The sequence below is a fragment of the Excalfactoria chinensis genome, chromosome 14, assembly GCF_039878825.1.
Source record: "Excalfactoria chinensis isolate bCotChi1 chromosome 14, bCotChi1.hap2, whole genome shotgun sequence".
NCBI classification, from domain to species: Eukaryota; Metazoa; Chordata; class Aves; order Galliformes; family Phasianidae; genus Excalfactoria; species Excalfactoria chinensis.
This window is the reverse complement of record NC_092838.1, coordinates 12,114,966-12,130,754: the sequence shown is the minus strand read 5'-3', so window position 1 is coordinate 12,130,754 and position 15,789 is coordinate 12,114,966. Positions and strand designations below refer to the sequence as shown.

The window sequence follows — 15,789 nt, the reverse complement described above, 5'->3', positions numbered from 1 at the left end:
AAGGGGAAAAAAAACAACCTACTTTTGTAGTCCCTGAAGAGAACCTCATAACTTTAATGTGAAGATTGGTAAAAATGTAATTTGATATTGGTGGAATCAGACTGGAACTAAAATTTGTTTTTCCTATTTAAAACTGTTATAGCAGACAGAAAAAGCAGCTTTTGTCTGCTCACATAACTAGTAATAAATCCTCCTACCTGGATAAAATATCTGCAGCACTTGCAGAGCAGTTCACGGAGAAACAAATATGTTGGTAATCTAATACAAGGCACTTTTATTGATTATTATCATTATTATTGGTAAACAAACTTACAGTGGTTTTGATTTTCTTAGTTGCTCCAAAGAATTGAACCAGTGGGAACCTTTGACAGAATATGGGCAATCAAAAGGCCATATAAATCCTTACCTAGTACTAGAATGTGCATGGAGGGTCTCAAACTGGACTGCTATGAAGGAGGCTCTGGTGCAGGTGAGTGAGGGCTTTCTGTGTTCATGTTTAGTTTAATATAAGGCTTACTGAATCACAGACTGATTTGAATTGGAGGGGAACAAAGATCCATTTAGAGTAGATCCAAGTAGATCAGGCTGCCTTGCCCGGTAGGGTTCTGGTGTCCCAGGGGTTGATGTGCTACAGGCCTTCTGGACATGTTTTTTATCTGAAGGAGAAGAGATGTGCTCTCCTTGTTACAGACCATTTTAGAAAGCATCACTGTATGTAGCTTTTGTTAGAAACTAAGGAACTGGTGTGTAGCAAGTGGAGCAGTTGTCTTCCTCATTTGGTAAAGGATAGAATTCATTGTTTGTACTTTCCTGCTATTGACCTTCCTGATTCATTATGGAACTCATTATTGTGTTCTGCTTGTAATTCATTTTGCTGAACAACATGCATTTGTGAAACATTTAACCTTCCCTTTGTCCTTTCCCGGGTTTTACTCATGAGATTGTGCATTCAGTGCATCTGTGTGCCTGGAGAGTGAATCCGTGCTGTCTGTCTGCCTAAGGAATGAGTGCTCCACCAAGCTCTGCCTGTTACAGAAGGGTCTGAAGTCGGGAGGCACACAGTGTAAAATAACACTTCAAAAGATGAAAATCTCCAAGTTCTTTTTTCTTTCCAAGTATCCATAAACATCTTTGTGTGTGTGTGTGTGTGTGTGTGTGAAGTTTAAGTGGCCAGGGAAACATGCTTGGAATGTCCATGATTTCTGAGAAGATACCACAGAAATCACACATATAGATATTTTTAATGAGATCCAGCTGGGAGTTCTTCCACCTGCAGAAGGGAGGGGGTAAAAAAGAAAGGCCATCTTTAGATAAATTCGTCCTTACCCTCTTAGCTATCTTTTCCCTACTGTTTTGTGATCTGTCCTGTGAGAATCAGCTCATATTATTGTTCCCGAAACTGCTGTGAAATATCAGCTCATATTGTTGTTCCTTAAGCTGCTGTATATATCAGGCCTGCGTCTCATAGTACGTGGAGTTGTTTGTCTGTGGTTATTTAAAGCAGAAACACAGATCAGATGTAGAACTGAAACCTGAAGGGTGAGAATCCTGCATTAAATTCATTGTGACGACTTATTCTCCCATGATGGATATACCCCATTGTGCTTTTCCTTTCTTCACAAGGAGTCTGAATATTCCAGTTACCTGTTTGTAATGCGATGTCTATTCTTTGGCAGTGCTGGTTATACAGGTGCGTGCAGTCAGTGTGTTTTGCTTTAAAGGCTAAACAGTGAAAACAGGAAAAGCTGTTTAATTAATTAAAGGCAGTGCTTTTTCTGGAACCTGAATTAAGGGTGTCCAGCCATTGCAGCATTTGAAATTGAATTTTCCCACGCCTGTAGTACTGCTGGTTGGAATGATGCAGATGCCTCTAAGGATGCATTTTAACATTTGTCAGCCCACATGGAGCCAAATCCATAAGTAGGAAGTTGTAGCGCAGCTGCAGAAATGATCTAACAGGTGATATTTGCATTTTAATTAACTCATTTTGCTCTTTAAAAAATTGCTATTTTGTGTATGTGTGCAACTCTACTGACTAATCATAGGAAAGGTGGTATTTGAAAAACCTTTGAAGCCTAAAATGAGAACTGTATTATACGGCGTATTTTAAACCTTGAGTTTGACTGGAATGGAATCGATCATGTCTGACAGGTTCTGGGTTTGGAGATGGATTTGAGTAGAAGCGACAACCACAAGCAGCTGCTGATGAGCTGTAGTGGCAGTTATATCAAATGAGGTATTTTCAGTAATGGGACCTTCACTAATTGACTCTGGAGGAGATGCTGCTGAAGCCATAAATGGAGCTTCTGTAGCTCCACTTGGATTCCCTTAAAAGATGTGTCAGGACACGTGTTTGTGTAGATACCGGGATGTGACGAGTGGTGGATTCTGTGCTGCTATACTCACTGCTGCAATTAGGATGGTGTTCCTTGGCTGTTCTTTAGAACTTGGCTTTGAAAAACTTATTTTAAATGTACTATTATGTGAATCTGCGGTGATCCCTGGGTCAGAAAAGATGGCAAATATGTATCAGCTTTCATAAATCTTGGTGAAACGCTTTAAGTGATCTGCCTATTAAAGCTGAGCTATTAAAATACCGTGTGGCCTTTGATAGGACCCAAGACTCATTTCCATGTGCTCACATTGCCGTTGTGTTTAATGATCCAGTAGATAAAGTAATAAAAAAGAGATGATTTTCACTGTGTAAGTGTAAGGTTGTTACCTGGCAGTTTCTCTTTGCGGTCTCAGGTATAAAAGCCAATTGGGGATAAGCAGAAATAACAGTTGTAATGGTTAAGGTGCAGTACATCAACAGGAAGGTAATGTGGAGGGACTGATGTCAAATCAGGATTTCCTTGCTGGGCAATTCAAGTGCTTTGCCATTTTTTTGTTCCTGTTTGGTCTGAGATTTTTAAGGAAATGGTTTAAAATTGTGTTTTAATCATTTTAGTACTGCCACCTGACTCTGCACCTGGATTTAGAAATGGTTTTGATGTCTATGGGAAAGCTACATGTAGGTGATTGGAAAAAATATTATCTGTTTATTCTGATAAACCTAGCAGGCGGTTAGGAAGTACAATGCTGGCATAATATGCTGACAGATAGGGATGGTATCCTTCTAAGTGAGAAGTTAATGTTCTTGTTCTGGAGCCCCTGAAGCATTTCAGAGGCAGTAGACTGCTGAGAAGCACTCATTTTCTTGCAGGGTGAACTGGTTGGCACTGAGCTTTGTGCTCCTGTTTCAGGACTGCTTTCAGCTTGCCCTGCTGTCTCAGCTGCACCTCGGCTGCCCTGAGCAGGTTGTGTGCTGCACTTCTGCTCTTGTGCTGAGCTGGCAATTTCTTTGCTAGCTGACCCTCACCGAGAATTGTTGGAGCCTGAGCCCACTATTATGACAAATTGTGGTTATTTAGTCTGATACTTGTACAAATTGGGCAGTTTTCCAAACAAAATAAGGAACCCGAGTGTTCAAGAAGTCTTCAGCATGAGTAATCTTTACCAGACCTTCTTCCATTTCATTACCAGGTGGAGTTGAGTTGTCCAAAAGAGATGGCTTGGAAGGTGAACATGTACAGAGGATACTTAGCAATCTGCCACCCTGAGGAGCAGCAGCTGAACTTCATTGAGCGCCTGGTAGAGATGGCGAGCAGCCTGGCCATCCGGGAGTGGAGAAGGCTTCCCCACGTGGTGTCCCACGTTCACACTCCCCTTCTCCAGGTAAGAACTGAAAGCTTGTGTTGTTAGTTATGTTCTGATAGCAGGTTTCAGGTCTTCCAGTAACTGAGGGCATAAAATGCTGTATTGTCTAATACTGATTCATTTCTCCTTATGGTATCTTTGTTAAAATTGCAGAATGTGCATATTGAGGGGGATTACTTGGAAAGTTTATGGTTCACCTGAATGTGTTTGTGGTGTATCTATGTAGCTATTTAAAAACTGACAAATGGCTCAGCCTTCTTTGTGGGCTAACGCGCCATGCACTGCAGCACTTGGAGACCTTGGCCATTTAGTGGCTTCCAAAGTGTGTTCCATTTGAAGTAGGTATGGTATTATGTTATAGTACTAAAGCAGCAGGGAACAGCATTAGGAAGGAGTCTCATCTCTGTATTATGTGATACTTCTGCTTAGACATGGAGAGACTTGTGTAGAACTTCAGAAAGAGTGTGTGGATTGTACCAGATGAACTAATGTGTACTTCAGAGCTTCAGGAATTGGTCTGCAGCTTTATGGAACACCTGGCTAGGTCGTTTGGCAGGCTCTGATGGGTACTGCCTTTAAATCCTTGCAGTGATGTTGTAAAAAGAATTCTTGTATTTAATAATGTTGCTTCGCAGATGGGAGGGCCTTGGGGTCACTGCTCCCTGCATCCCATCTGATGCCAGCTGCAGGAAGGAGAATGTCTTTGGTCTGAGTGGGAGACCATATTCCAGTAATTCCCCTTGTCTGTGCGTGTGGGTGCATACCTTCCAAATTTAGCTGTGCTGATTGAAAAGGTTACTGCTTCCAACTAATTGGCTCATTTTAATTCCAATACGTTACAGAGCACTTGTGAGAGTAAGTCAGCTGGAAGACTTGAGACAGCGGTAACCTTTGTCAGGGGCATTTTGCTGAACTGAGAAGGAACAGATCGCTTACATCAGAGGAGGTTGGAGCCCTGTGGCCTCACTTTGGGATCTGAAAGAGATCTGTATGCTTTATGGGCAAGAAAAATGGGCAAAGCAGGCATGAAGTTTTGAGAGGAGCTTAATCATGAAGTCAGGACAGCATTCTGACAATGAAGCTGTGAGCTGTTGTTAGAATAAATGAGAGGCAGTCTGTTAATTTTGGGTTACAAGAATTGTGAAAAGAAACAATAATGAAACTGAACAGCAGCACAAAAAGCACACAGAGCAGAGTATCAGCTCATCTTTAATAGCTTCTTTCAGGATTATTTAAAAGAGAAGTTTGTAACTTGAACTTCATGCTGGCCTGTAAAATGACTGCACTGTGTTGCACTGGTTCTTTTCCAGCACTGATTTTTAAAGAAAGCCTTACATGCATATTAGAATCCTTGACTTAGAAAAGATGAGTAACTTTCCAGCTGAGTTACTCAGTGTGTACAGAGAGGATGGGCAAAGCTAGCTTTTTGTGTGCCATTTTCTACATATTTCCTTGTTTCTTAACTCTGTCATCCATTTCTGTGGGAAGGCAGAGCTGGTTGGCTACTTCTGAGTCCTGAAAATGTTTCTCTCTCATAAGAGGATGTGCTATATTCTGTTTCTCTAAGGAAGTGTGATCGGAATAAGGGGAGTAGAAGATGTCTTTTCTTTCATCCTCGCTGCACAGGTCCTTACTGCTTGTATAAACCATATTTTAGAACTAATTATTAATTGTTATAAGACAAATAATGTACTTTTTCCAGCATTTAAGCCTAAATTGGTTTGCAGGTGCCATGTACCAGTTAGATGTTTATTTTTGCTTTCAGTCTTACTTCTTTAGGCAGCATTGGCAATGCCGTTTAAATAAGAGCTGTTCAAATTTGGTGTGTTTAGTCCTGCTCCTTGACACAGGGGTCACTGAGGATCCACTTAGAAAGGGGAATAGACTTGGTTCTCATCCTGGCAGGAACAGCTTGGAAGAACTTCAGGCCTGCAGGAGTGTTTTTGTGAAGCAGCTGGCACAACTTTGATCGTACAGATTGTGCAGTTTATTTATTGTAGGAGATGAAATAACACATGAGAAACGTACGGCTTGTGTCCTTCACAGCTTTCACACATTTCTCTGCAACAAAAACGGACTTCTGCTTCCCTTTAAAATGTGTGAAATGTCAACACTTACCCTTTAGCTTTCCTTGGATTTAATTATGTAAGTAATTCAGAGCTGTAAGAGGCGAACTTTTGAGTGTAGATGTTATTGCCAAGTGTAACTGAATGGAAGCAGGTGTCCAAACTCATCTTTAAGAAGCGGGATTTGGCCTCTAAATGCTTCCAGAAGCTTCTTGAAGGTGAACGTCCCATGTTGTGCAGCAGCACCCAGAGGTTGGAGGTGGGATTCGGGTTCACCTTCACACAGTGTGTGCTGTGCCAGCAGTCAGCCATCCTTGGAAGGGCTGCAGTCCTCTGATACACGAGCAGCTCACACAGATCGGTGCCGATTGCTGGGGAGGAGCCTTTTGTCTCCAAGGGGGAATATCAGAGTGGGGTATGATCTGAGGTTTGGTGTCAGGGGATGCATTTCTTCATGGGTTGCTGCTCAGAGCACTTGATTAAATGAATTCCTTCCTGATAAGTTTTCTCTGATACTTCCAGTTTTTCTCCTCTGGATGTGTACTATTTGTAGCGTGAAAGGATTAGGATTGCTAAATAATTTAAATGCTTCCAGATATCAATTAAAACAAGTGTTTAGAATCACCTAATGTGTGGATGTCCCTCATGAAGAAATGATGAATTAGTCAATGAGTGACAGAGGTACAAATGCAGCCATGAATTTGCACTGCAGTAATTACTTTTTTTTTTCTTTTTAATATCAGATAGTATGTGATTAAATACCTGTGCGAAAATTAAATTCATGTGATGAATGGGTGTAGGATGAAGGTTAAGCTGTTGTGAGAGCTGATACTGAGATGACTGTAGGAAAATATTACTTCGTTTAATTTATTTTGTTTCTAAGAGATTTCACTGGGTAAATTTAGATGGCTTTTTCTTTAAAGTAGTTATCTTATTTGGTTGATTAACAATGAATACAACTGCTATCTGCCAAGAGGTAGCTTAGAGAATACTACATTGGTTTTATTGTACTACGGGTAATTAAATTCCATTAAAGTTTGTGGGCCTTTTCTTGGGGTTGTTGAAGTTGAGCAGAATGTCTGCTGCCTTTAGCAGGATTGAGACTGCTGCCATCTCTCGTTTGTTCCTTTCATTAATCTGAGGATGGCGATGTCGGTATAAAAACATTTTTAACCTAAGAAACTTCTCCAAGCTGAGGTTCTTGGGGGAATCTCTTACAGTGACAGGTGAGCCTATCAGGGGTGCATGGAGCCCCAATTTAGGCGGTGACCTTTTTGCAAGCATTCAGGAAGGAACTTTATGGCACCTTTGTGTACTTTATAAAGCAACTGGGTTGTTTGTTTCTTAGGACTAGCTACCTGGTGATAGAAATTCTGATGATCAGCAGTTGGGTATAACGTTCCTGTTAATAGCTGAAGCACGTGGGTCTTGGTTGTCTTTTCTTTTTCTGTTTTGTTAAGTACTGGCTATTGGTTATTCGTGCAATTTAGAAACAGGTTCCCAGGCAGCATAGCTGCTTCTTTACTTGACGTTTTAAAGGTGAACTGATCAGCTGGATCTTGGCCAGCTTATTGTACAACCTTTTAGGATGATTTATACTGTTTACTGTTTTCTAGGCAGCACAACAGATAATTGAACTTCAAGAAGCAGCCCAAATAAACGCAGGACTGCAGCCGACTAATCTAGGGAGGAACAACAGCTTACATGATATGAAGACTGTTGTAAAGACGTGGAGGAACAGGTTACCTATTGTGTCAGATGATTTATCCCACTGGAGCAGCATTTTCATGTGGAGACAGCATCATTACCAGGGTAAAACTGCCTGGTCCAGCATGCCTTCATCATGTAATTTTCCAGACAACACATTGTTTGAAATAAGTTCTTTGTATTCTTTTTATTTAAATATGAAGTAGTTTTGTTGGCTCGGACAAGATCGTTTTTATTTAGTTTCCATTCAAGCGTTCCATTGAGTCGTAATCTCGTATGTACTGTTGTGTGAGTTTTTGCTGTGTGTATGGTTTCATTTATAATGACAACATTTCATGTTTTCTCTTTAGCCATCGTAACTGCATACGAGAATAGTTCTCAGCATGATCCTAGTTCCAATAACGCGATGCTGGGAGTTCATGCTTCTGCATCAGCAATTATCCAGTATGGAAAGATAGCTCGAAAACAAGGGCTGGTCAACGTAGCTTTGGATATCCTGAGTCGTATTCATACAATTCCAACTGTGCCCATTGTGGACTGCTTCCAGAAGATACGTCAGCAAGTTAAATGTTACCTTCAGCTGGCTGGAGTTATGGGCAAAAACGAATGCATGCAGGTATGGTAGCTTTGTCTCTGATGTTGTGATTAGAACTTGGAAGGTTACGAGGGCTGTATGGATTTAAATAAATGACCTGCATACAGGACAGGATCCATTTCCTTGTCACGTTATACCATACATAGTGTTAAGTAATGTTTTAAGGGACAGAAGCAGTCATCATCCTCCTTGACCTGTGAATGTTTTAAAAGTTAAGCTAATAAATATAAAGTGGACATAGATAATTTGAAATCTTACAAAGCAGATAAATGGAAGGGACTTTGAAAATACGTTATTAGCAGAAGGACAGTGCAATTGTAAGATACATTGTTAGTGTTTTTGAGTGGCTTGCTCGTGAGTGATGTTTGCTGGCATACTGAAGTGAAAAATGAATAAAAAGAAGGGAAAAAAGCATGATTGGAGGCAGAAAACCCCGATGCTTAATTATAAGGCAAACTTAGAGGTAGAAAAGATAACTGATCACATGATGAGTGTGGTCTGTTGTATTGGTCAGTTTTGTGTGGACCAGCAGAAACTTAAAATTATTGTCAGTCTAGACTATTTTTAAATGAAAAATAAGTGGGAAATAACCAAATTGTTAGAAATTCATGCTATTTCAAGGGGACATTTTGGCTGTTTTTTTATGGTATATTTTTTTTTTTAATAGAATCATCCATTTTGGAAGGTTTTTTTTCAGTAATACTTTCTTAACAGGGTCTTGAAGTTATTGAATCAACCAATCTGAAGTACTTCACCAAGGAGATGACTGCTGAGTTCTATGCATTGAAGGGAATGTTCTTGGCGCAGATTAACAAGTAAGTATGCTGGCTGGAGGAGGCGTTAGCACACATCTGAGGGAAGTATTTTAACACAATATTTGATTGGGAAGGTTCTTCCCTATGTTTATACCAGCCTAAAATTTGGCACAACTGTATATGGAAGTAGAATTTTACATGGTGGTTCCTTTTCACTTTGAGGATGGAATGACTGTTAATATCAAGAGCTACTTGAAGCAAACATTGCATCAGTTATTTTGTTTGTTTTTTGTTTTAGAGATATGCAGAAAGAAGAGGCAGGGAGAACATTTTTTTCCAAGGCTTTGCAGTGTAAGATAGCTTTTTTCCTGGTTCTGTGACTATTTGGTTAGACAGACTGATGTCTAACTGATACCTCAATCTAGCAAACCAATACATTAGTGAAGTTGACAAAACGAAGTTCCTTTAATTACAATTTCAATGTAAATATCACATATAAAACCAAGGATAGAGCCCTGCTCAGTCTCCAGGACTGTAGCTACCTAAACAAAGCTGGCCTCCATCTTTATTCCCCTTTTTGTCCTGTTTTGTTGTTCACTGTGTCTGTTAAGGGAAACAAAAATGTGTGATGGCGTAGTTCAGAGTCTATAGAAAAATCTTCTGTATGGTTGAACATGAAAATGTAACATAAACTCATTTAAGATTGAACTGAAAAGATTGATGTTTTATGTTTTGGAGACAGCTCACTTTATGGAAATGTAACACCAAGGTGTAAGCTTTACTTTCACGCTACCAGCTTTCCAGGGCTTTTGCTTTCATGCTGACAGGCATCTTACAGTTTTGAGGAGGGTCTCTCTAATTCAATAGACAAATATTTCAGCAGTCAAATTTTATTGGGTGATACTTAGAAACAGCCCTTCAGACTAAAGCATTTTTTCGTATATGTGGTATTTAATGGCACACTGCTAAATGTTACATCTAGATGGATTCATTCTTTTACCACTGCATTGCAGACACTTCCATCAGCTTCTAAGTTGTACACCACAACCCATGTAGGAATTAAAGTCAGGAAGTAATGAACATCTTCTGTGGGTACAAGAGAGAAATTTAAATATGCAGAATGCAATTACTGTGATGGAAAGTGCAGTGGGCTTTTTTTATGACCATAAATGTGCTAAGTTTCAGTTGAGGTGTAAAGAGAAGAAAGTCTGCCTGTCCTCCACCCCACTTTAAAATAAATAAATAAACAGAATTCATGCAGATGAACTAAAAGACAGCAAAAAATGTACCTATATCTTTCTTCAGGGCAGAATGGATAAAGGGATTCTGTTTAAAACATGAATCTTAATCTTGGAAAACAACCTAAACGTGCATTTTCAAGCACTGCAGCTGGAGTTGGGATGTTGGGAGGGTTACTCATGAGAAGATGGGCATTTTTGATGCTGAGAACGTGTGACTGCTGCTGACCTGTGTGCCAAGCACACTGCAAGCTGGAGGTCACCTCTGGTGTTGCATCTCCCCCCTGTGCTGCCCATTTGCTGAGCAAGATGGGAGAAAGCATTTTTAAAGTCATTTCAGGTGTCAAGGATGATGGATAGTAAAGAGGTAGAAAAGAAGATCTGCTGAAAAAGTCCTGTTTTTAGGAAGGGGAAGCAGTCATATGAAGTCATTTATCAGGCTGCTGCTTTGCTACGAGGCTTCAAAAGTTCAGCATAAGGTGCAGAAAGCTTCTGAAAGAAAGTGACATATTTGTGCAACGTAGCAATGAATGTGTATTTGACAAAGTCTCTTCCTTTTTATCATATAGCTAATTGTTTTAATTCACTGTAATCCTATGAGCTAACATTGATGTTAAAAATACAGGCAAGCATTACTTTACTTTCTGGACTGCTTCTTACTATGCTTATCCTATAAGAGAGATACCTATTAAATAGGAATCCTTTAAAAGTTTCTTTGTTTCAGTTGTACATGTGAGTTTTCTCATTCTTTGGCCCTATACGTGAAACACTGCCTAAGTTGAAGGGCTATGTCTATATTGGGGTGAAATATGACAAATCTTGAAATGGAAACGTGAGGAAACACAGAGAGGACATCCCAGTTACCAAACCTTGTTTTGTTGTTTTTGAGAATCCAAGGATTGTATGATGAGATTTCTTTTGTTTTGGCATTGTTGTGTTTTTTTTTCACACAGTTTCCTAACTTTTTAGCTTTGGCGGTGAGGAGCTGACTTTGTTCCAGGTAACATCACTTGGAGATTGGGTGGGAGAACAGTTAAGCAAGATGTAGTCCACTGAAAGATATCTTATGCCGTATCTCCTCCATTTTACTTTTTCTCACTCCTTCTTACTTCTGTTTTTTTTTGTGCAATCATTTATTGTTCGTTTCTTCCCTGGAGTCTTTATTCTGTTGCTTCTGTTGCAGTTGCAGTGCACTGAAACTTGCAGTTTTTCAGGGAGTATATGGGGATCTGAAACATTTGCATAATTGTTTCCATTATGAACTATTTGTTTTCATAGCTGCTGAAATAAAGGAAAGCTAACAGAAAGCAATCATAAGCCCTTACTGGAACGTAGTGGAAAAATTCCATTTGATGTTAAGGACATAATTGGGTGCCCTATCAGAAATCTGTTACATGATCTAGTGATTTTTTGCTAGTATGAAACTCACGTCCATTCTTGTCACAATGCAGGTCTGAAGAAGCAAACAAAGCGTTTTCTGCAGCTGTACAAATGCACGATGTCCTAGTGAAAGCGTGGGCAATGTGGGGTGATTACCTGGAGAATATCTTTGTGAAAGAACGTCAGCTTCATCTGGGTGTGTCTGCTATTACCTGCTATCTGCATGCATGTCGTCATCAGAATGAGAGCAAATCACGGAAGTATTTAGCAAAGGTAAGGTCCTGATGTTTAGACGTTCATATACCCATGTTGGTGTAATTGGAGAAATACCAGGTACTGATTAAAGCTTTACTTGAGGCTGAAACTGTGTGCATGGTTGCTGCACAGTCATCGCATGGAAGTCATCATGGATTATTTTTTTTATTGGGATATATATATATTTTTTAGGCTGTGGAACCTCTTTCTCTGTGGGGAGCAGGAGGGAAGGAGACAAGTAACATGCTTGCTTGCATAACTGTTAATGATTTTTAACTTAATGTAAGACTTCCTGTGTCCTTCTGCTATGTAGTTTAGTCAGATACTTTGCCATGTTGAAGCCTTGGAATTAACAGCACCTTTTTTTTCCCACTTTTGCATTTCATCTCTATTCAAATACCTCTTCCAGCTACTTAACTGGGATTGGTTTTGAAGGCATTGCCCTTCTGACTCCGTCAGGGATAGGAACTGTGGATTATGACTGGTACAATGTCAGCTGTCATTAGTTTAATCTTTGTTCTCCTGAGCAACCTTCAGAAAAAATTAATGCTTGGTTTTCAGAATTCTTTGTGTTACTTTTTTTAGTTCATCAGACAAATGCAGTTATTACATTTGTGCTCTCCTGCTAAATGTCGTATTGTTGAGTCCACAAATACAGCTTCAGTTACTTGTGAGTGCTTAGGATACTTGAGGTGTGTTTCATACTGCTTATAACTTCCACCCCAGCCCCCTCATTGCATACATTAAATACGTGTGTTTATTTTTACATCTTTTTAATCTTATTTCTGTGGGAAAATCCTATGCTGACCAGGTATGATAAATATAAATTCCTGTGTCCAAGTAGGCTTTGACAGATAAATGGACTTCAGTGTCATATCGGTGATTATCTGGAAGTTTGCGTTTTTTTCTGCGTAATCTAATTGACGTGTTGAATTTGCTCAAGCCCTGAGATGTCTGCTTGAAACTCTCAGGTTCTGTGGCTGCTGAGTTTTGATGATGATAAGAACACGCTGGCAGACGCAGTGGACAAGTACTGTATTGGTGTCCCACCCATCCAGTGGTTGGCCTGGATTCCGCAGCTGCTGACGTGCTTAGTTGGCTCCGAGGGCAAACTGCTTCTGAACCTCATCAGTCAGGTAGCTACAGAAAATGAACACTAATTCTTTATTGTCTGTAATCTTTATTTTCAAGATGTGATCTATAAGAATTTTTAAAAGCAAATTAAGGAAGCTTAAAAAGCGTTCTATTGCAACTGTTGTTAATTTAATAAATGCTAATTTCTCCCTAGAAGCAGAATAACTTGAAGTTCAAAGTGAGCGATGCTTAATGAGACTAAACCTAGTGTAATTGTATGCCATATTTGCTTAACACGTTTTAGATTTCCCTCTGGAATTCTCTTTATTACATTTTTGTGAACAGAATAGTACACATTTAGGAGCGTGTCGTTAAATGTTTGTCATGTTAAGAGCACAGATACAAAACTGCTATCTCTAGTGAGTAAAAGATGGAATTTTTCAGCTCCTTATTTTTCTTAGGCTTGATTTAAAAGTTAGTGCTGTCACCATCAGCAATCCTTACAGAGGTGCTGTGAATTTGCACTCAAAATGTAGTACGTCAAGTGACTGGAAAAGTAAGGGTAGAGTTTCAGGAGTGAGGTGAGGAATCTGATTTCCTCGGTTTATACCTCTGAAAAGACAAAGGAGCTTTGATTAATCTTACCTTGGAATATGAAGATTTTAGTGCCCTCTGATCTAAAACAGAATCGGAACAGAACATTGCCTGCATCTCAGCATAAACTTGGTTTGCAGCATGCCATTACATTAAGGGAGATTATTTTTAGATATTGTTTTGATATTGCTTAGTGTGAACAGGGTTCGGATATGTTTTCAGGGAAGGTAACTGCTCGTGGTTCGGCTGGAGCTCCTTTTTAGCACATGCAGAACCTGGAAGTGCCATTGAGAAACTTGTCAGGCTTTCCATGGCCATTTGGAAGGGAGAAAAATCCATGATTTAATGCATTTGTGGCTGGAGGGGTCTCTGTTCATGTCCTAAGATGAGCTCCATTGTGGGTAGTACTTAGACACATTAATTCTTTCCTTTAATAGAAAAGAGTTATGGATTTCAGAGGAGGCGCTGGACGTTAATATCTCCTTTGGCTTTTTTTTAATTATTGTTTTATTATGGAAACTAAAATCTTTCTTTGGTGAAATTGGTATCCCCTTACATTAAGTGCTGGATTAAAGTTACTCTCTAATGGGCTTTCTTATCTCTTACTGTGGGGCTCACCGGGAATTGTGGCCTAATTTAAAGACTAACTGGTGTCATTATGTCTGTTTTTTTCCATTATGTTCATGAGTAAGATCGGTGAGCTGGTCCAGGTACACTGGCACTATGCTATTTTCAGATTTATTGAACAGTACTATCTGGAAGCACTAATTAGGTAATGTCTGAACAGCATGTGGAGGGAGTCACCATTTCATCCTCTTTGGATTTCTGTTGCTGAAATGATCTTCAATTTCCTAGTTTTCCATAAGCTGTTATTTAAAACAAGGACCTTATTATTACCGACTTGCACTCATGTACACAGAGAATCTGTATGTGTTGATCTGATGTGTAGTCAGTATTCCTTAAATGAGAAACTTGTGTATGTACATCTCCAAATAGGTGGGACGAGTCTATCCCCAAGCCGTCTACTTCCCTATCAGGACCCTCTATTTGACCTTGAAGATAGAACAGCGGGAGCGCTACAAAAGCGGTGAGTCTCACACAGATAAAATTGTTTGAGTTCTTTAACTTGTCATTATTTTTAACTCTCCCTGATCTTCCTGGGAAGAGAGCTGCTTAGAAGAAGCTGCATAGCAACTTCTCGAGGCCAAGGAAAAAATTTCCAATGAACCTTATTTAAATTCATTTTTGTGGCATGAAGTCTACAGAAGCTTCAAGTGTTGATCTGTCTTGAATAACCAAGAAGAGTTTAACCTTCATTATTAATTAACTGTAATTATTTAAAATTACACACTCCTTACTGGATTTTAGGCAGAAAAGTCTCAGATTTCAAATATGGAAGTGCAGTAAAAATGCTCATTTTTCTTTGTTCCTCCTTAGGAGGAGGAAAATTACACATTTACATGCCATAATACTTTACTACATTCATGTCCAGCAAGAGAAATTTTTGTGCCAGATTCTTGGTATCACCACTTATGTGTTTAGCAGCAGCTGGTAACATATTTTCCTCTCATTTCTGCCACAAACTGCTGCTCCAGTGAGTTACATGAAGTTTCTGATGACTGGGAGATGATGCTGTTTGAAGTAGTGGGACATCATGTGATAAACTGGGACTCTGTGCAGTGGAGTTGTAACACAGGAGATAAATTTCACTAATGGGTAACACTGTACAGCAATAGGAGTTGTTGGCATCGGTTGTATTTATTCCTGCAGTTGAGCAAGAGATCTCACCAAAAAAAAGGAGGGATCCAAAATGAACAGGGTTTACTTAATTTGCTCTTGTATGAAATGTTGTCCATTAGTTTAAGAGCTTGATTTGGCAGCGTAAAACCCAGGACTGTGTGATTTTGAAGAGTGTTTGCATTGCTCTAGCTTTGAGAAGTGCTGAACAGCACTGAGAGCAGTTTTCTTTCTTAACTGACAAGTTTTCTGAAACTCAGCGGGTAATCCAAAATCCAAAGCCATTTATTTCATGCAGATGCATTTCAAGGTGATAAAGAGTAAAATCTTTCTTGCTTGTTTTGTATTGATTTCGCTTTTCCACTTTCCAGATTCTGGGCAACAACAGCCAAGTTCAGTTGGAAATCAGTCCCACTCTGCCTCAGATCCTGGGCCAATCAGAGCCACAGCACCGATGTGGAGATGCAGTCGGATTATGCATATGCAGCGAGAATTACACCCAACGCTTTTGTCTTCTCTGGAAGGCATTGTAGATCAGATGGTCTGGTTCAGAGAGAACTGGCATGAAGAGGTATTTGGCTTTTATACAGTTTCATATGTATGAGTCCTCTAGGGAAAACTTAGCTGCAAATTATTTCTCTAGGATTACTTCTGAGCAGTAAAACATAGCTTTTTTTATTAGAAAACTG

At 39.6% G+C, this 15,789-nt stretch overlaps 1 protein-coding gene across 2 annotated transcripts in view; it reads left to right on the top strand.

Moving 5' to 3' along the window:
- TRRAP (transformation/transcription domain associated protein) overlaps window positions 1-15,789 on the top strand; it is a 74,696-nt gene that overhangs the window by 43,608 nt on the left and 15,299 nt on the right. For both annotated transcript variants that reach the window (XM_072349069.1, XM_072349068.1), the window contains exons 56-64: window positions 334-469; window positions 3,526-3,717; window positions 7,382-7,577; window positions 7,823-8,088; window positions 8,782-8,882; window positions 11,512-11,713; window positions 12,667-12,831; window positions 14,360-14,450; window positions 15,472-15,671. In XM_072349069.1, coding sequence (XP_072205170.1) covers window positions 334-469; window positions 3,526-3,717; window positions 7,382-7,577; window positions 7,823-8,088; window positions 8,782-8,882; window positions 11,512-11,713; window positions 12,667-12,831; window positions 14,360-14,450; window positions 15,472-15,671 — 1,549 coding nt within the window. The remainder of the gene's footprint in view (window positions 1-333; window positions 470-3,525; window positions 3,718-7,381; window positions 7,578-7,822; window positions 8,089-8,781; window positions 8,883-11,511; window positions 11,714-12,666; window positions 12,832-14,359; window positions 14,451-15,471; window positions 15,672-15,789) is intronic.